General features: G+C 38.8%; 7 protein-coding genes across 7 annotated transcripts; 3 read left to right on the top strand and 4 right to left on the bottom strand.

The window, feature by feature from the left end:
* RHIMIDRAFT_71285 (uncharacterized protein) lies at positions 1-768 on the top strand. The gene has a single exon (XM_023615592.1). It carries the CDS (start codon positions 17-19, stop codon positions 623-625), a length of 609 nt encoding a protein of 202 aa, XP_023462335.1. The 5' UTR covers positions 1-16; the 3' UTR covers positions 626-768.
* Positions 687-2,744, bottom strand: RHIMIDRAFT_71288 (WD40 repeat-like protein). The gene is made up of 6 exons (XM_023615593.1): positions 2,263-2,744; positions 2,030-2,216; positions 1,884-1,974; positions 1,733-1,836; positions 1,320-1,683; positions 687-1,279 (listed from the first exon to the last, which is right to left on the bottom strand). The coding sequence occupies exons 1-6, from the start codon at positions 2,374-2,376 to the stop codon at positions 748-750; spliced, it is 1,392 nt and encodes a 463-aa protein (XP_023462334.1). The 5' UTR covers positions 2,377-2,744; the 3' UTR covers positions 687-747.
* On the bottom strand, positions 2,410-5,898 carry RHIMIDRAFT_241383 (Cse1-domain-containing protein; the record flags this gene model as incomplete). The annotated part of the gene is made up of 12 exons (XM_023609576.1): positions 2,410-2,875; positions 2,935-3,129; positions 3,176-3,844; positions 3,893-4,376; positions 4,430-4,495; positions 4,546-4,675; positions 4,722-5,087; positions 5,138-5,228; positions 5,277-5,356; positions 5,410-5,580; positions 5,628-5,773; positions 5,826-5,898. 12 exons carry the CDS (start codon positions 5,896-5,898, stop codon positions 2,410-2,412), a joined length of 2,937 nt encoding a protein of 978 aa, XP_023462333.1.
* An 897-nt stretch (positions 5,899-6,795) lies between these two features.
* Positions 6,796-8,367, top strand: RHIMIDRAFT_71267 (uncharacterized protein). The gene is made up of 5 exons (XM_023615591.1): positions 6,796-6,873; positions 6,927-7,164; positions 7,216-7,375; positions 7,422-7,971; positions 8,022-8,367. Exons 2-5 carry the CDS (start codon positions 6,937-6,939, stop codon positions 8,332-8,334), a joined length of 1,251 nt encoding a protein of 416 aa, XP_023462332.1. The 5' UTR covers positions 6,796-6,873; positions 6,927-6,936; the 3' UTR covers positions 8,335-8,367.
* A 1,374-nt stretch (positions 8,368-9,741) lies between these two features.
* RHIMIDRAFT_207762 (uncharacterized protein) lies at positions 9,742-10,572 on the bottom strand (the record flags this gene model as incomplete). Its single annotated transcript, XM_023607005.1, has 3 exons — positions 9,742-9,993; positions 10,043-10,345; positions 10,393-10,572. Coding segments are annotated over 3 exons (735 nt in total), but the record flags the coding sequence as incomplete, so codon positions are not given.
* A 676-nt stretch (positions 10,573-11,248) lies between these two features.
* On the bottom strand, positions 11,249-13,391 carry RHIMIDRAFT_241380 (putative Xaa-Pro aminopeptidase P; the record flags this gene model as incomplete). The annotated part of the gene is made up of 7 exons (XM_023609575.1): positions 11,249-11,514; positions 11,565-11,741; positions 11,796-12,279; positions 12,332-13,026; positions 13,078-13,141; positions 13,194-13,221; positions 13,300-13,391. 7 exons carry the CDS (start codon positions 13,389-13,391, stop codon positions 11,249-11,251), a joined length of 1,806 nt encoding a protein of 601 aa, XP_023462330.1.
* A 4,755-nt stretch (positions 13,392-18,146) lies between these two features.
* RHIMIDRAFT_301506 (uncharacterized protein) lies at positions 18,147-18,872 on the top strand (the record flags this gene model as incomplete). Its single annotated transcript, XM_023614368.1, has 1 exon — positions 18,147-18,872. A coding segment is annotated over exon 1 (297 nt), but the record flags the coding sequence as incomplete, so codon positions are not given.
* Positions 18,873-19,721: the final 849 nt, after the last annotated feature.

Here is a 19,721-nt window from a genome sequence, read left to right as displayed (position 1 = left end):
ATAAATATATATAAAAATGCCATTTTCGTTAAACCCACTAAGAAAGACACAATCTACAGGAGATATTCATATTATTGTCAATGACCCAAAGATACCTGAGGGCATCCTTGTCAAAAAGGGTCAACCCATACCAAGCACCAGCAAACCAGATCCACCTCAACATAATCATGAGATTCTTCAAGGTAGACTGAATGACATTACAGCGAATGATATGGAGCTACTCCTAACTCTTGAAACGCAAGCTCGCATGGATGCCTTGGAAGAGGAACCGAAGAGACAGAGAACACTAAGGTTTGAGATCCCCCCGCATCCGCGCTCTACTGAACTAGTCAATAAGAGACGTTGGTCAGCACCTGATGACTGGATATCTGCTCTTTCGGCAACAGCTTTAAAGAATCATTTGTCAAAATGGATGCACTTTCAACGTCGTTCGTCATCTGAGGATCATGAAGATGAGAGTTGTGCTATTCAAGTTGGATCTAGAGTTAAGTTGTATAAACGTCCGATGCCCATCATTGGTGTCGTAAAGTATATAGGTCCTGTTTGCTTTGATCAAGGTGAATGGTTGGGCATTGAACTGGATTCGAGAGGTATAAGAAAAAAAAAAATTCATGCAATTTATTAATTTTTTCTACACTCAGTTGGAAACACGGACGGATCGATTCAAGGTAACCATTATTTTCAGACCAGTCCTAATCGTGGTTTATTTGTTAAAATGGAAGATGCCGTACTTGTTTAATAAACATATTATCCTTTATGACTACTGATCAATACGGGTGTAATCCTTTTCTTGTTTTCTTGTTTCTTTCCATCCATCAACGTCGAAATCAAAGTGGGTGCAATTCTTCGTTTCTTGGTCATGTCCAGGTTCTTGACGGGAGGTTCGACACGTTTCTTGGGAGCAATATCCATCATCTCGACATCCTGTTCGGACACACGCTCGACTTGTTTCTCATGTTTAATACCCAATTCTTGATCTGAAAAGACAATAGTGGAGCAGTATCCGTCTGCGGACGAAAACATGAGGATCGACCCGTCGTGTGACCAAGCGAGGTCCGTGATCGGTGCAAAATGCATCCCCGAAATGGCACATATCGGTCGTGTTTGCTGGGTATCATAAATATAGACAGAGTCTTGAGTGGCAGAGGCATAGAGCATACGGTATGGTAGAGCAAATGCCGATGGAAAATTGCTTCTTTTCTTGAATAATGTCGTGCACCATCGGATCGCAATGGACGGTTTGGGATAATTACCGATGAGTCCGATAGGTTGCTTACCACTAATAACAATTAGATTGGCTTATAGATTTTTTTTATTACCTTTGTAGCATGTTTCGAGCATAGACATAGGCACAGTTTTGTAAATCTTCTTCTTCACTTGACGTATCCGTCTTGTTTAATCCGGCAGGTGTGATCAATAGTCCGCCATCAGGACTGAACGACAGTCGCCTGAAAAACGAAACCAAGTTCTCATCATGGTACAACCGAAAGGTCGATTCCTGAGACTTTTCCAGCTTGGTGAACTTTTTTGGTGAACTAAAGATGATCTTGTTGTTCTTTTTGGTGTAGGGATATATATTCACCGATCGATCACTGCTTTGGGTTGCGACGAATTGGCCGGACGGGTCCCATGAGACGCCTTGGACGTAGTGTGTGTGGTCGGTGATGACATGAATACATGCCTCTAGAGATTATATTAGTTTCTATTGTTCAAACATTATTTTCCCTTTTACTTTCTGATAAACTCCACACGCGTGCCGTATTATCAATAGAAGCTGTAATAAAGTATCGTCCACAAGGAGACCAAGCTAGATCGTAAATTTCTTTGTTATGTCCACTACAAGATGTCAATGGGGGGTCATTATTTTGATGATGTATACTCACTAAAACATATGAACTACAGACCACGTCTCCTTTTCATACTCGCAATGATCATTCATTTCAGGTAATAATTTCCAAATGATAATACACGTATCTATATATATCGAATGGTTTGGTTGAATCGCTTAATGTATAAATATGAATCTTACCATCGCCTGCAGATGCAAGATAATCGCCTTGAGGTGAAAATCGAACCACGTTCACAGGTGCAGAATGTCGTTTAAGTTCTGATAGAAAATCAATATGTACAGGTAACGAATTGACCAGTTGCTTTGAATCTTTTATTTTGACATCAACTGCATTATGAGTTTCAGGTCGTTTTTGAATGTTCCAAATCTAACAGGGTAAACATGTATATATTGAATCTCTTTTTAGGTCTTACTCGAATTGAACAATCTGCTCCTGCCGTAGCATATCTTAAACTGTCCAAAGAGAAATCAATCGAGTAGATGGCTTGTCCGTCATGCCAATTAATTTCCAATGTTTTTGCAATCATTAAAGAGAAAGAAAGTTTTATTTAATTTACACGTCACAAGAATGGGACTTTTGCTTCTTCAAAGTATCTTGGTAAATAAGTCATCGCTTCCTGAGACTGTCCAATCAGTGGCTTCAATAGGTCACGCTTAGCTTGTGGCAAACTTGCCAATTGAGTGGCAAGATAGATGTGGCTAGGAGGCAAGTCCTTGGTAGGATCCTCAGGTACAGGATTGGCCGTGGCCAGTTTGGCAAACGACGTTTGGTACCCTCCTTCCTCTAGATCAAATGTATACAACTCGTCCACCTCGTCCGCATCCACAGATAAAGGCAGTTCGAGTAATTTCAATAGAGCCAAGAGCGTACTTAACCATAGCTGGTTCACATAGGGCGCTTGGAATATGACTTCAGAACGACACAACAAATGAATGATGCCAGCAGCGCCTGTTCTTCGTTCGACAGGTTCAACCAATTTGCTCAAATCTGGAAGAACAAATAAACTCATGATTTGTCCAAAGAGTCTAAAAAAAAGAGTAAGTCTTGGTTTTATATATATATATATATATATTTGTCTTTTTACCCTGGTTGTAATCCTTCATAAACTCGAATAATCGTATCAGGTCCTCCCATATTTTCATTCAAGAAACACATCGTCATCCAGTTCGTAAAGGTTCTCGTGAATCTATCAAACGCAATATGTTGCCCCTTCTTTTTGCTTTGAAGTCGCTTGAGTACATCAGAAAGTAGCGCAGGCAGGTATTTGCCCAGGATTTGTCTTTAAGAAATTAATATACTATTATAAAACAATCACATAGACTTACATTGGCACACGAAGAGAGATCGTCTGTAACAAGAGCATGGCATACTGATCAAATTGACGAGAATAAACCAGTTTCTGTTGAAAGATACCGAGGATGGGCTCCAGTTGGTTATTGGACAAAATCGTAGTAGCACCTTTATCGAGATAGGCCTGAACCAATCGAACGAGAGCAGGGATATTTCCTTGTTCCCAAAGACCAGGATTGAGCACGGGGGTCAAAAGGGCGATGTAAGAAGGAGTCAGCTCCGTGCCCTTGTGCTGTTCCAAGAGTTGCGCCAACAACTGAAAGACGTAGGGCGAGAATTCTTGAACGTCTTGGGACAGGATCGTCTGGAAGGGGCCAAAACACATCTTTTCAAACTCTTCAAGGGCTGCAGGCGATGTGGGACAGATGAATCGGATCAAAGCACCAATACTCTCAAAGATGTAGTGGTTGAATCGTGGGTTACTTGGGTTCTTGCTGACAACCGACAAGATCTGGGTCAGTTTGCCCATGATCACGTTCACATAGGGGATCATGTCGCTTCGGCTGATGATGATCACACGCATCACGGCTTTCATCAGATAATCGTTTTCTGATAACTTTTCGGGTGTCTGGCCGAGTTCGATCAATCTAAAGAGTTGTGAAAGAAGAGTTTCTGCATAGGGTTTGATGTCTTCCGAGGTAAAGCTAATAAATTATGAGTACTGTGTGTTTCAAACTATATGTAAAACTTACAGCATCATCTTTCCTTGTCGAATGAACAGGATACGTTCGATTGCAATAGCAGCATAGGTATAGACGACATAGTTGGATGATTCAAGGTGTTTGACAAGCAGAGGAAAGACGGTCAAGAGTTGTTCCTTTGTCAGCTGGTTTCTAAAGGTATACACGTATTTGATCGCGTCTACTTTCAGGATGGGTAACTCGCTGTTGACATCGGATTGCAAGTCGACCAATACATGCTGAGAAAAGAAGTTGATCACGTCCACCAACGCATTGACCTTAGTGACACCTTGCTGTGCTGTAGACGAAAGAGATGAGATGGCTACAGACACGAAAATAGCCGTGTTTTTGTATCTCCAGTTCATGGTTGGATTGCTGTTGTACGTCATCAAGTAGTTGTAAATGTGCTCGCTCATGATCTTGGTCACTGCTGCCTCGTAACGTTCCAAGAGGCCCTTGATGAAATCAGCCGCAGCTCGACGACGTGTATCCGTGTCTACACAGATGGTTTAGTTAATGTGCACACACACACACGTATTATAACTATACCTGATCCTTCTAAATCTCTGCGAATGTACTCTATGGGATTATCCTCAAACAGTTCCTCATCAACAGCTAGACAAAGAAAAAGTTAGAAGAGTTTTTTTATATGAAAATGTACGTACTTCGAATAGCCATGTTGGGTAGCGCAATCTTTTCACACATATTCTTCAACGCGTCCTCATTGTCAAAGATAGGTTTGAGTGTTTCAAGTCGAACAAAGATGGTCAAGACAGAAAATGCTTTACAGATCAACTAGAAATGAATCAGCACCTTCCTCTATTTTACCTAAAAAACTTACATTATCATATTTGATTTCATTTCCAGTGCTGGTCAGCAAATTGACAATGATGGGTACAAAAGGTGGTAAGAGTTCATAAGACTCATCGTAACGAGAGGCATAGAGTTCCAACACGGAGCAAATCTGGGTTCTGATCTGTTCCAAGGGTCCTTCCTCTTCTTCATCGTCTGTGGCCAACAGAGGGTTGTGATAAATGAGGTATTTTTCAAACAAAGTCATAAATGCAGCCATATTGTCTTCAAAGAATTCGGGAAGATCTTGACAGTTTAAGTCATAGAATATCTTGATGAGCAAAATGAGCGAGCGTGACAAGATCTGAAGGGCGGCGAGATTATTGGCGTTTTCTTGGATTAATTTGTCCGTGATCTATCCAAGTATATTAGAAAAAGACTTTACTGATCAATTCTATTTTTTACTTGAAAGAGTTGAAAGTAAGGCTCACAGAACAAGGTCAAGACATACTTGATGTCTGCAAACAAATCATCGCTTCTAAATGCTGATCTCCACCTACATAATTCTTGTTAATGAATGAAATGATTGCCTTGTTTACAATACCTCTTGAAAATCGAATGTGCTGTACTGAGAATACCGTTATTGACAATATAATCCGTAGCGCTGAGCTTTGAAATCAATTCCTACAATACATATGAGCTCTCTTGTTCATAAACGCGTCTATTTTCTTATTTACAGGTAATAAACCTTCCCAACGATTAGGAAAGTCAGAAGCAGCAATCAATGTTAAAGCATCACTGATTTGGTATTGAATCTTTTCAGGCACTGTAATCATGAGTTGAACAATTTGACTCTTGATTGCAACACGATCAGGTTCTTGAATGACATCAACAGCTTGGTCATTATCCTAATATATTATTAGTTTTTTACACTATAAACATTGGAATATATTACAGGAACCCAGTGTCGTTTGACATAATTCTTGAAATAAATGGCAGCAGCCATTCGAAGTGTCCCATCCGCTGCTCCATCACTAATCAACTTTAATAGAACCAAAGGAAATCCAGGCTGAACTTCGACTTGTGATAAATTGAAAGCAGCTACAATGTCAAACGTCAGCATGTTGAAGTCATGTTTATTTGTATTTCACACCTTCTTTTTGTGTAGTTGGATTAAGTGTCTGTAATAATTGCTGCTTTAGCCCTTCATACGTTTGATCAGCCATCTTGCAAAAAAAAAAAAGAGAAAGAGACGTGGCTCAATAAAAGATTTTTCTGGATAAAGGGATTTTAACCTAAAATTAAGACGGTCGGAAATAAATTATTAAACACTGTAATCATTTATTATGGACATTTGTTATGATGACTCAAGTCTGTTATTTGGAGAAAGACACACATTTGCTGTGCAAATTTATTTGTTAAACTTTTCTTGTGACACAGCATAATTTCATTGTTCGTTTACTGTTTCTCTACTTCTTCCACATATGATTTATCACCTAGTTGTGACTACTGTGATAGTTGGTAAATAAGTAGTTTTAGCTTGGAAACATAAGAATACACGTAGATGGAATGAGGCTCTTTATAATCCTTTTATTAAGAGAATAAGGAAGAAATCCATCTTGTGAATGGTCTTTGATATGACGCGTCATCAATTACTACAGATACCATGAATCTATGGACTTAATACAAAAATTTGAGCTGTAAAAGACTACGTTTAGGCACCACCTATGATGCCGTCCAACAAAACTTTAAGAAAAGATAAAAAATATATTTATTGCTGCACTTTAATTTTATGTTGTTAGTTCTATCAATAAAGAACCATAAATTACGTGCAATTACATTAAAGAATATTTTACTGGACAGCCTTAGGTTAGGTAACGTGAAGTTGTAAAATGATGTCGCATGTAACGCCTAGAAGAAGAACCTGTAGCATTAGCCTATTTTCTGGTGCATGTAGTGTACACCTCCGAAAATGGCCAAAGAGTAATTCGTACTGTGTGCACACTCCCCTTTATCTATGTGGGTGGCAGACATTCAGCTCTTGTGACTGCTTTCTAGGAAGAGATCAAAATCTGTCTGTACCAATGACATTTTATTTCAATTTTTTCTTTTTTTCTTATGGTCAAATCAAACAGAGATCAGTGCTGTAAATGCAAAGTAGAAAAACCTACGCTTCACATTAAGCAAGCCTACTATTGTCGGCAAGTAAACAAATACATTTTTCAAAACAAATCATTAATATTTTCTTTTATAGATCATGTTTCATGTATCAATATGTAGGAAAGTATAGATCTATCCTTATCCGACTAAGGCATGGCAGTAGAAAGAAGGGCAAAGTACTTTTAGCTTGCTCCGGTGGACCATCATCTATATCCCTTGTCGACTTGACCAAGAACATTATGCACACTCTACCAAACGAAAAGAAAAAGATCCAAGTCGTACCTGAAGCAGTCATCTGTCACATCGATGAAAGCTCCTTGTTTGACTCGATGGTAATAGAAATAGGATAAATATCTCTTTCTTTTATTAATTTCATTGTGTAGAGCGGTTCTGCAGAGACATTACGTGCACGTATGAAGGAGCATTACCCCAATTTTGAATTTATATGTCATCCGATCGAAGACGTCTTTAGTCCTCAGTTTGTAAAGAGTGTCAATTTTGATAAATACCTCAACTCGGAAGGAACAGAGAATGGCAACTATGGTAAGATACAAATTATACAAAAAGTAAAGAGACTAAATGTATGTAGAACATTGGGCTGAATATGCATACAAGACACCTTCAGTCGACCACAAAGAACAACTTCAATCATTATTCAATAGCATCAAAAAGACTACGGCCAAAGAAGATTTACTGTGGCACATGAAGATGCAGATGCTTGTCACTGTTGCTCAGCGTGAGGGTTGCACCTATATCTTCTTTGCGGATTCAGCTACAAGACAGGCCATCAAGATGATCTCTTGGACAGCCAAGGGTCGAGGCTACAGCTTACCTCTAGACATCAGTGTTGATAATGAGCAGACATTTGGTGTGGGTATTATACGACCTATGAAAGATATGCTGTCGAAGGAGGTTGGATTCTACAATTACTTTTCGGGTATTGACAAGCTCGTCATTCCTCCCTACAACTTTGGTACCATGATGCCTGCCAAGAGCTCAATTGATCGATTGACAGAAGACTTTATAAATGGATTAGAACGAGATTTCCCATCGACGGTCAGTACAGTCTGTCGAACGGTCGGCAAGTTGACGCCTTCGAAAGATATGGACTACAAGCAAACCTGTGCTATGTGTTTGATGTAAGCTTTATAACGGGTTTAAAAAAAAAAGAGACTAAGTCTATGTATAGGCCACGGCAAACAGGAATTGGGGAATGGAGAAAGCACATTACAGTGACAGAAGTGCCTGGTGCAGATACAAAGCCTTCTGATGATGGGTGCTGTGGTAATAATCAATCATGCTCAACGACAAATGGCTGCAAGGGTAATAAAGTAGATATCAATCAGCATCTATGTTACAGCTGTCAAGTCAACTTTAAGGACTACAATGCGACAACAATTCAGCTACTACCACCCTATGTCGTAGAAAATACACAAGAACAAAGTCGAGACGAACGATTACTGAATGAAATTAAAGATTTTTTAATTAATGATGATGAATAAAACAAAGAAATTCTAAGTACACGAAAGAAGCGGTATAGATAAATACATTATATAAATATGGAAAGTTTAGGAATTGGTGGAAGTGAGCATCCAAAAGGGAGGCACGCCCAGTCGTCCTTTGATCTTATCGTCATGCATTATTTTGAGAATATCATGTACAAGTTCTTCTTCCTCTAACGGTTCAGCGCTCCATTGATCACCAAACAGACTAACATGTCGCTCGATCCATTCACGATCTTGTTCTGTTCTCGCCTTCACCCGGTCATCTATTGGCGTTTTCTTCTCATGACTGTGACGGAACGCGGCTTGAGCCATGTAAGCCAAGGGTCTGAGGCGAGATCTGGCAAAGTCTGCGTCAGCAGGTGAGAGTGTGGGAAGGGTGTCTGCGTATGTTTGGAGATGCCGCACGACGGCGTGAGAGATTTGACCTTCGTTGGCTGCGGTGTAGTGCCAGATGTCTTTGGCGATACCTGCGTTCTGAATGCCTCGAGCGAGCAATGTCCAGTACTGAAGGTTGAGGGTCTGATAATGAAGCAGTGCTCTCCGCTCGACTTGGTGATCACTACTACCGGATGATAACAGGCGAGTGCGAGTGGACGTCTCTTCGTATGGCTGTGTGCCGTCTTCCTTGAACTGTTTGCCGATACGCATGCGGCATCGATTAGCCACACGCAAGAAGAGACGGACGTCATCTGTGAACGCTGCCATCGCTGTGACTTGAAGATCATAAAGCACACCGCGGTGATCTGTCATCTGAGCGAGGTGAATGCCAGTGGGCGAAGTGACGAGGTATTCCAAGAACTCGGCAGTGATTGCTTGTAGGTCAATGTACTCTTTGTGTGTGAGGACTTGCATCTTTCGAAGCAGACGTATACAGTCAAGGAGAGAAGAAAGATCAGTCTTGGTCAGATCAGAGGTGTTCAAGATCCGGCTGTTGCTGTACTTGGGCACTACATGAGGCACACGACTGAGACTAGGGAACGAGTAACCTTGATCGGACAGAAAGTCCAAGAGGTGGCTGTCGTCTGGGATACGTCGCGCAGAATTGTATTCATCTTCATCCTCCACAGCGTATTCGTTCAAAAAATGCACGCGGATCAAGTTGGCTGCGCCTCTTCCATACTTTTCGTTACCGAGCAAGTACTGAGCCAGTGTCAGGATTGTCACATTTTGCGAGAGTGGGCCCAATTCGTCCTTTTCGGGTACGGTCTCAAATGGCATACCATTCTGTGTTGTAGAAGAGATGGGTGCCAGTCGCTGTTGGCTTCCTTCGAGCACCTCATTGGCAGCCTGTTCGAGTCGTTCGACCGCCAATGTCACTTCCTTATGCTTCGTCCAGTAGTCATATCGTCTCTGATTGACGTCGATCTCGTTGTACAGAAATAGTTTGTCGTGGCGGAACGTACGGCGAGCGATTGATTCGTCCAGACTGTCCAGAGAGCTTTGGATTGCCAGTAATCGGTTGAACGCTCGAATCGATGATGCTTCCTTTTTGTTTTCTTCCTGTTGAGGGTTTCCCGAGAACAAGCGGAAGACCCAGCCAATGTTCTTGAAGTTGCCCTTGTCTTTACTGTACGGACGCTCTGCTGGTTCCCAAGGTACTGTCGGTCGGTTCAGTCGACGGTTCTCTAGTGCACCTAAACGCCACAATAGCTCAAGCTACATCGTGTTAATCCTTTTTGTTTTATACATATTCCCTTTTATGTACCTTGCTCCTACGGCCGTAGCGCATGTTGAGGTTGTATTCTTCTGAAGCATCGTAACGAAATATGATCTGCGGTTCTTCAGGTGTCTTGGGTCTTTCGTCCAAATTGTTGAGTAGCACAGAGTTATTGAGCAATCGTGTCATGGGCACCACAAAGTACTTGGTGTCCTTGCCATATTTTTCTAATTGAGCTCTAATCTCCTTGAACCCGTTATTACTCAGATAACAGTTTCCGTCAAAGGGCATGATCCATTTGGCGTTGGGTATGCTTTTACCGTGCTGGATAGCTGTGTTGCGCCCACCGTTCTATAAATGTGTTACCGACAAGTGACAAAATAAAGATGACAACTTACATTATTCATGGCATAAAGATTTTTTTTATGATAGGTATAATCCAAGGCTCGTAATTTGGCCACTTTAGAGTATCGTCTGTAATCGTCAGAGTGGAGAAAATCGGCATCTGGAAACGACTCGAGCTGAAAATCAAGTTGTTCATATTCCTTTTCGTCAAAGGGCACACGAATGTATTCCATGTTGTACCTGTCCAACAGCCGAATGATCGTCGCTTCATTCACAGGATCGATAATACGGTTCAACACGAATATCTTGCGCGTGTTAGGGAAAGTCGGCTCGTGGTCCAGAATGAACTGTAGATTCGATAGGGTCTGACCTTCCTTGTGTCGTGGAGGCAGGTCGTTGCCAATGATACGATACAGGATCATTTGGTCTCTCACTACTTCCTTTGAAGGCTCTCTTGAAAATGAGATGAACGATTGATTGTCGTTAGTTTTGACAAATCTGAAAAAGGGAAGGTAACCAAAAAGAAAGAGAAGGCCCAGAAAGACAAGAAACAGTTTTAACCATTTGTTGTTGTTATTGGTGTTACTCTTTGATGGTTTATAATACTTTTTTTTTGAATCCCTCCTGGGCGATCCTAGCTCTAGCAGCATCTCTGTATGTGTCTGGCTTGGCTTTCTATGTTTTGGGATATATTCTCCATTCGATGTTCGATTACTATTTACATCATGTTTCAAAAAGGGTGGAAGCATATCTTTTCGAAGGTGTGTATCAAAAAGACAAACAGGCCAGATTAAGAAAAAAAGAAAGAAAGAGAGAGAGAGGAGATATTGAAGAGAGATAAAGAAAAGGGAGATTTTCGAGTCACAAGTCCCGTTTAACCAATGATTTTAATTAAGTATCTATTTTTAATCACATAGGCTCAGTTTGTTTTTCCAACCAAGCTAATGTTTTACTGTCGCCTAAAAATGGTTCTATGCTATTTCTGCAATCGGAGTGATACCTGTTGATCCAATCTATTTCTTCTGAATTTAGTAATTGGCTATCTATCAATTTGGATCCAAGTGGTAAAAATGTCAAATGTTCAAAGCCAAGGAAATGCTCAAATCTTGATTTTTGGACATGTAGCACATTTTCGATACGTATTCCAAATTGACGATCCTTGTAATACCCAGGTTCTATATTTAAACGTCACTTTCTAGAAAACTGTTACCACATCTCTATTTACCATTCGTGACAATCATCCCAGCTTGTAACGGTACTTGATCGTATGCCTTTCTACTTCCTATCCCATGAGGCCCTTCATGAACATTTAAATAGGCGCCAACGCCATGTCCAACACCGTGTCTAAAGTCTAGACCATCTTTCCATAATGGTTGTCTAGCAACTGAATCTAACTGATAGCCTGTTTACTATTTAGCGTCTTTTTCTTTATTGAAAGCCCCTCTTTTTTTTTCACCTGTGACTCCCTCTGGAAAGATAGCCTGATCTATTGCAATATGGGCTTGTAATATACGAGTGAATGCTCGCTTCTGAAACAGGCTAGGTTCTCCACTAAAGAGATATGTACGAGTGACATCAGTCGTACCGTTCAAGTAGTGCCCGCCAGAGTCACACAGGTAGAGTTCAAAAGGATCTATCCTGCTACAGTCTTGGCGTGTAGGTGAGTAATGAATGATGGCGCCGTTGGGTCCAGACGCAGCAATAGTATCAAATGATGGACCGACATAAAGCGGGTGGCATCGACGCATATCATCCAAATGCTCCGCTGCTTCGATCTCCCACACTTGTTCCTGTTTGCTTATCTTTTCAGAAAGCCAAGCAAAGTGTCGACAAAGTGCAGCTCCATCCCATTTGTGACAATCTCTTAAACCTTTAAGTTCGGCAGGGTTCTTGATGGCTTTTAGTAACTGAACTGGTGAAGGCTCCAGATCTATTTGGTTCTATAAAAAAAGTTTAAGCCTCAAAAATTGGGTACATAAAAAAAAAAGCTACTGAGTTTCTATTGAGGGCTTGAAGGATCGACATGTTGGTTCCGTCGGGATCAACTGAGAACATAGTATGGTCAAACGTCAACAGGTCCGACACAATGTCATCATACTTGCGTATCTCGATGCCAAGCTGCTCTAGCTCTGTTCTTATCTTGTCTTCCATGACATCCTTTTGAACATATAGAAAGGCTCTGTCGGGAGTGATTAGACAGTACGAGAAAAAGACAGGACAGCAGTGGATATCAGAACCTCTCAGGTTGAATAGCCAGGCGATCTCATCTAGCCGGCTTAGAACACTACATTTACCCTTGAGCGCCTGTCGAAGTTCCTGTAGCTTGTCTCTGGCGGATTTGCCCGCATATTCAAGTGGGTGCTTCTTGATTGACTCATGAGGCCGTTCTGGTACCTGTTCTCGTACCTGATCCACCAGGTTTGTCTCTGTATATACCAGTCGAGACCCTTTGGCAGCAAGATCATCTTCGAGTTGTTTAGCTTGTGCAACGTTGATCACAGAAGGATCAATACCGACAGATGCACGAACAGGCAAATGTTTTGTCACATAGTCTTGCCAGCTGGGCACACCTGGCATTCCTTGTTTCATCAGCTTCCATTGTGTGCTATCCAACTGATTGTTCGCTTGAAGAAAGTATCGACCGTCTGTGAATAAAAGTGCTTCGTTTTGAGTAACAACCGCACAGCCTGACTATTCTTTTAGCTCTTTTTTTTTTTGCGTGTGGTTTTAATTTAAACCTGCTGATCCTGTAAAATCACTTAGCCACTCTCTTCGATTGTCGCACTGGGCTGTGTATTCACTCTGCAAGTATGTTGGTATGTCATTAAAAATAGAAATAGGTTCTTTTATATACTTGGTGTGCGTCTTCACTCGGTACAATACTACAAGTTTATGTTAACATACACGCTCTCTCTTATTTTTATGTACAATAGAAAAGCTTTATGCTTCATTCGAGTTACATTGCATCAAGTTGACTCATTGCAGCTCTAAGTGCTGATAATTTAGAGCGAGCATTTAAGGTAGTTGAGTACAATCTTTGAAATGTCAACATTACTTCAATAAAAAAAAAGAAATTAAACTTCCCTTTCAGTGGTAGAACTTTATTTTGAAGAGGCGCGTTTAAAAGGGCTTACATTGAGATATATTGGTAACCATAAACACACTAACCATTTAATATCCAACATGCATCTCAGCCAAGCAAGGAGAGACAGGAAGAACTATTAATTAAACTTTATACAAAGCGAGTTCATATGACTCCTATTTTTAATAGAGAAACATACTTGGGCTGTATATTGACAAGAATTTCTAAGGAATCTCTGACTTGTAATAGAACTAGCCATATGTATGCTAAAGGTAGCTTCATACAATGCTTTTGTGTTTACAAAAATCAATGATACATATACAATATCTTCTTCTTAATGACTTTGATGAATACAATATTCCATGCCGTATTTCTTGAAGTAGATCATTTCAGACGCACATCTTATAAAATTGTTACTAATGTTGAGATAATCTTACCACACTATAACGTGATCCTTTGCTTTCTTTTTAGAGAAATTTCCAGAGAAAATAAGTACCAGGCTATTAAATTATGTATCATGCACATGAACACCAATATTGGTGCCATAGCAACCATTGACATAGTCGTGGTCTAAGGGATCCTCAGGGATATTTTCCTCTTCCAATAAAGATTGTGGGCACTATCACCGCTATACCACGGATTGTCTCTTTCTCTTTACTGGGGACAGCAACTTCATCTTTTTCACTAGGCGTACTGCAAAAAGACTCTACGAAAGCGACAATACTCCCGCAAGCTGCAAAAACATGTAAATATCGCAATAAAGTATCTGGTTCCAGGCCGCCGTTGTCAATAAATTCAGGACTCTGTCTTTATTTTACAGCCAAGGTATTACACTATGAATGAATAGGATGACTATATTGGTCTTATTACTGAAATGATTAGACCATTTTATAATGACTGCAAAGATGAAATAGAGGTTGATCTTGGCTGCGATGTTGATGACGTTAACAGGCCAAACTGATGATACTTTCAACAGCAAAGAAAAAAAAGAAGAACGAATGCTACTTGTTATCCAACACTTTAATCGCGAGTTTTATGAGAGAGCCGAGTTTGGTAGTATAGAGCTTGTTCGTGTCGCAGCAATAAATTACAGTGAAAAGCACAATATTATTATAGTAGCTTTTAGTGCTTCTTTAAAAGAAATAAATGATAGCAATGTCTTGTAATCATTACAATAAAAATGGACTTAAAAGAAGAATGGTAGCAGTAAAGGACGGTTTAGTTAAAAAAAAAGGGAAGGCACCAGATCAATTTCGTAAAGTTTGCTTGTCCTGTGAGATCTAGGCAAGGCCGTAACTAGAAAGTCAATATATAAACATAACCACCACATTTCTCCTGATTCGCAAACATATGTCATGATGCGATGCTTGTAATGTAATAATGTCTTAATGGGGTAAAAGAGTGGTTACGAAATAACAAAAACTCTTGTAAAAGTGTTAAAAGGTAAAGATTTGTATCTTTTATGTATCTGTTTGATTACGTCTGTATGAAACTGTATTTCCGGAATAAAAGCTTTTGATATATATAAAAAATCTAGCAGTTATATCATTAAAGAGCCTTGTGGAGAAGCAAACAGTATAAAATAGGTATAGTAAAAGACAAGAGACAGGCAACATTGAAGCATGGAATAAAAACTGTGCTGTCAGCTGAAATACTCTGCCTGGTATATTACAAAGTAGCTCTGAAATACAGGCGTACTCTTGTTAAAACTTTATAGTAATCAGTCTAGCTTACTTTTGCTGTGTTTGTCTTTGCTACAGACTTTTTGAGATCATACATTGCTCTTCTTATTATATCGAACATTGTTGATATTATGAAAAATTATCTCGCTGTTTACAGGTTAGTTACTAAATTTGTGCTCTTCTTACCATTATTTTACTCTCTTCCCTTCTTTTGCTTAATAAATAAAGCCGCCCTTTTCTTTGTTTTAAGAATGACCCTGTGGTACCTTTCAAGACCCTTTTTTCATTGCCGTTTTTCGGAGTGTCAACCATGCAATAAGGGATCGACGTTAAGAAAGAGGTCAGTTTATACTCCCGCTTCCTTTAGTCTTTATCATTTCACTTTCTACTCATTTATAACTTGTCTATGTGTGTATGATAACTATTTACTATGTGTTTGTAGTGTTTGAAAGGAAACTAAAAAAAAAGCAAAATAGGGTAATGTAACCATGGAAAATTGTGTAACTCTGTGCTCAACCACAAGTGCATAACAACTGTCGATGATACTTAAAGAGATTTGCCTAAAATAGAACAGAAAAAGAAGAGAAAAGAACAAACATGAACAAAAATAAACGAAAGTGACAGAAAAGAGGAAGCTATAGCGAGTGTTAGTTAGAAAAAGAATAGTTACAAATTTGAATAACTTGACAAACAAGCTATCAAATATGTTGGCTGCCTATCGTTCATATTTAGATAATCCACGCTTGCTAAATGATAAGAAGCTTACTCATGTAAGAAGCGCAGCTTTAGTTATTCAAAATGACATTACTCGAAGCAATAGCAATCAAATACCACCAACCCAGCGATATATAAGAAAGACGCTAAAAAAATTCCTTTTGCACTATTTTTAATAAACGTGGCAGCGACATGTTTTAAACACTCCTTAAAAACCGAGGGTATAAGTAAATCGGATTTAGGAGAGTGCAATTCAATGTACTAGGCATACCACATTTACACAATATTATGTGCAAGGCTGAAGTGTTGATCAGAACAATAGAAATTATAAAAGAAGTATAAGTCGACAAGGCTCTATATAACCATTTTCATAAAATCACGGCGAGAGAGAAATCGTTATTGAAAACAGTGTCATCTATTACAAACAGGATCATTACGTGAATTAATCATATCAAATAAGAATTGTGCATGACGCATTATATATAAATAACTTGTATTGTGATCAGTCTCTTTGATTGTTCATTCCTACAGATTTAAAGTAACCTCATGTGACAATTTTAAGTATTTTTAGAGTAAATACGACAGATATGTTGTATGAAAGGGCCTTGTATACATAATATTGTGCAAATGTGGTGCGTCTAGTGTTGTTTGTTGTGCATAGGTCAATGCTATGGGCGCTACCTCCAGGCACTATCTACGTTGTCACTTTACAATTTTATACTCCCAAAGTGTCTACCCAACCTAAGTCTTTCCAATGGAATATTCTTTATGTAAATATGAATTCATCATAATTACATTTGAATTGACCTTGGTTCTTTGTTAATCAAACTGACAACATAAATATCATTGCTCCTGTAGTACAGATCGATGCTTCTGCATTCGACAATCACTGTCAGGCTCATCTTAGTCTAGATGTTCTTTCCATATTCCTTGGATGATTATAAATAGATGTGCAATCAAGCCAATCATAGTAATTGCTCGTAGATGTTAAAAAGTATAAACATCATTGCTTATTCATAGTAAATAAAGGTTATCATATATTTCAGTCTCACTGACTTGTTGTCTCTTACCTACGTGCTTGGCAAAACAGACAACATCATGTTAAGGGAAGACAATGTTGTGCCATTACAACATTGTCAATAAATATTCATAGATATCGCTCTTCGTCTATAGCTTGCTCCACATATAAATATATATATATTCAAAATTCTACATCTCTGCGCTCTTATCGTTATGTGTTCAATACTCTGTCTCTACTTCATATTATCTCATATCCAAAGTTCTTTTCCAATTTGGAAATGTAAGATATTTGATAAACTCATTATGGATCACACGTGCAAAATTCATGTTCTCTATGTTTCACTTGACTTCCATTATTCGTATTCTTAGATGACTGACAATAAAGTTCGTTATGATACCTTTTACATTTGCTTTACTTCTTTTGCATTTACTTTGAATGGCTGATTTCTATTGTTCAACTGAATATGAACCATTCATTGCTGATTAAATAGTCTCTATTGACAAATTGTGTTCAAGAGATGTAGAAGCATTTAAAAGAGAATCTGATCATTTGAAGATTATTGCTGTTCGTAAAGCGTTGAATGCTTCAATACAGTTACTTTATAGACCTAGTTAATAACAATAAAGCGAAACTCATCTTGTTATATTCATCTCTTTAATAGGACATTATGATACCCTCTATCAAGATTAATGCCTTTTTATATTAGTTGACATATCACAACACATTCATTAATCATTGATTGAATCGTTTATCGGGATAAAATGAATATTCGCATGAAATAGAATTAAGTTACATAATAAAAGGGGAAGTTCATCGTCTTAAGCGTTACTGTAGGTTGGCGGATCAATGGGAGTAGATGGGAAAGTAGTGCATCATCTGGAAGGGTATAGGTGCGTAGAAGGAATTAGGACTAAAGGGAGTAAGCGCATTCCTGCATGGTTGGTAGGTTTGCCAGATGTAACATCACTGTTGTGGAGGAATTGCACGAACCACCGAAGATTCGACGTATACAAGCGTTCTGAGCGTCGTCCAATTGTTTGCTAAGGAAGGAGGTAGCCTTGGTAATGGCTAGCCCGTATTCTAATTGGGTACGAACGATTTAGGGCCCAAATGTGCAAGACGGATCCTGATAGTATTTTTATAAAGCATAAGAAAGACAGTCGCTCGCGTATACTTCATGAAGAACACAAGTAAGAGACCTTGGAGTACATATATGAAAATCCTTCAGCCGTCTTAAAGCAAGTAATGGGGTGACTACCTCAAAAGTTTCAGGATCTTAAGGTCTCTTAAAGCACTGTCTACAATTTTGTAAAAACTGAATGTAACTTGTCATTCAAAAAAGCCTAATTTCAGCCTATAGATAGGAACAGTAAGGAAAAAATTCAGGAGCATTTCGAATGGGTTCATAAATGGGAGTGTACGGACATAAACTTTAGAACTAATTGCATCTTTCTCGATGAATCTGCATTTCATATTAATTTGAAACGTAGTATGGCCTGGTCAAAAAAAAGGATTGCTTGCTGTGGTCACAGTGCCCAAAACCCGAGCACAAACAACAACGATTTTAGGCACGATCTCTCCTTCAGGATTAATAAAGTGTAGCCTGAAATTACCACAGTCACCAGCCAAGAAAAGAAAGAGAGAAGGTTATGTTGAGCTAACGAGTACAGGGACAGTAACTGGTCGTTATTTTAGTTTTCTGAAGGCCACGAAGGATGAGTGGATCAGTACCCACATATGAAAGGGCGCTACCTTATTATGGATAATGCTCCTATCCATAAATCTGAAGATATTGCTAAATATATTATATCACGCGGCTACTGTTATGCTTATTTACCGTCATACTCCCTTGAACTTAATACAATTGAGCAATTCTGGTCAGTTGCTAAGAGCAAAGTAAAGCACAATGGGTTATTGGAAAAAGAGATGCTAATGACGAGAATCAGTGAAGCGTCCAATAGCTTAAAAGTAAATGACTTCAAAGGCTTTGTTCGACATTCATATAAATGTTTGGCCAAATGCCGCAACAGAGAACATCTTTAAATCTGTCTTAAAGCATACGCATTTATATCTTAGTTACGTGGCTCATCTTAGTCTTATTCATAGAACCCGTTTACCGTATTTTCAATGCATTTATATTTCTTTTATACAATAGTATTTAGTCATTTAGCATAATACATGCTGTGTATATAAACGCCCCTGGGTTCAATAGTATTACGCATATCTGAAGAGTTAGTTGATAATTTAGCTTAGGAATGTATTGGATATAAACGATAACTTCCAATGATATCTTTTTACTTTTGTGTAAAATAAGACATGGAGAATTGTACACTACAACAATATACGTGTTGTATTTGGGTTTGGATAGATTTAAACAAAGTAGAAAATACGATGATACTGTGTTGTATCTTTATTCAGAATAAAGTAAAGAGAAAAGAGAGGATAGCACAATCTATAATTATATATTAAGAAGCTGAGGTATTTAAACTGAGTTGACTATATTTGATTAAGGTGTAAATGATCTTATAGCAACATTAGGTTCAACTCTTGATATTGTATTTAAACACTGAATAGTAGCGTGGATACTACACAACCTAGTTTGATCCGAATAAAAAAATTCATTTGTTCACTACATTATTCTTACTACTGTTCTTTATTCTGATGATAATATAAATGTGAGTGAGTGAGGAAGGGGAGGGTTTATTGTAAGGAAAAGTTTAAAACGCCATCCAGTCTTCTCGTTTTAAGAATAACACTGATTATAACAATGCCCAATTCTTTTTTTTTTTAAAAAAATAGTGTCACAGTTTTAGTGTTTCTTGTAAATCATAGGCCAAGTGCTAATTTTTCACTTTCATTATCTTCAAAATGTGAAAAATCATT

This window comes from Rhizopus microsporus (assembly GCF_002708625.1).
Source record: "Rhizopus microsporus ATCC 52813 unplaced genomic scaffold scaffold_22, whole genome shotgun sequence".
NCBI classification, from domain to species: domain Eukaryota; kingdom Fungi; phylum Mucoromycota; class Mucoromycetes; order Mucorales; family Rhizopodaceae; genus Rhizopus; species Rhizopus microsporus.
Note: the sequence above shows the minus strand (reverse complement) of the source record. Positions and strands in the feature narration are given on the sequence as shown.

Excerpts from the sequence above, each read along its gene's own strand:
- RHIMIDRAFT_71267 (XM_023615591.1), top strand. The coding sequence starts at position 6,937 with ATGTATCAATATGTAGGAAAGTATAGATCTATCCTTATCCGACTAAGG. Across the intron at positions 7,165-7,215 it reads GCTCCTTGTTTGACTCGATG|AGCGGTTCTGCAGAGACATT; the intron begins GTAATAGAAATA and ends TTCATTGTGTAG. Across the intron at positions 7,376-7,421 it reads AACAGAGAATGGCAACTATG|AACATTGGGCTGAATATGCA; the intron begins GTAAGATACAAA and ends AAATGTATGTAG.
- RHIMIDRAFT_71288 (XM_023615593.1), bottom strand. The coding sequence starts at position 2,376 with ATGATTGCAAAAACATTGGAAATTAATTGGCATGACGGACAAGCCATC. Across the intron at positions 2,217-2,262 it reads GAGCAGATTGTTCAATTCGA|ATTTGGAACATTCAAAAACG; the intron begins GTAAGACCTAAA and ends TTACCCTGTTAG. Across the intron at positions 1,837-1,883 it reads TCTGTAGTTCATATGTTTTA|TGGACATAACAAAGAAATTT; the intron begins GTGAGTATACAT and ends GACATCTTGTAG.
- RHIMIDRAFT_71285 (XM_023615592.1), top strand. The coding sequence starts at position 17 with ATGCCATTTTCGTTAAACCCACTAAGAAAGACACAATCTACAGGAGAT.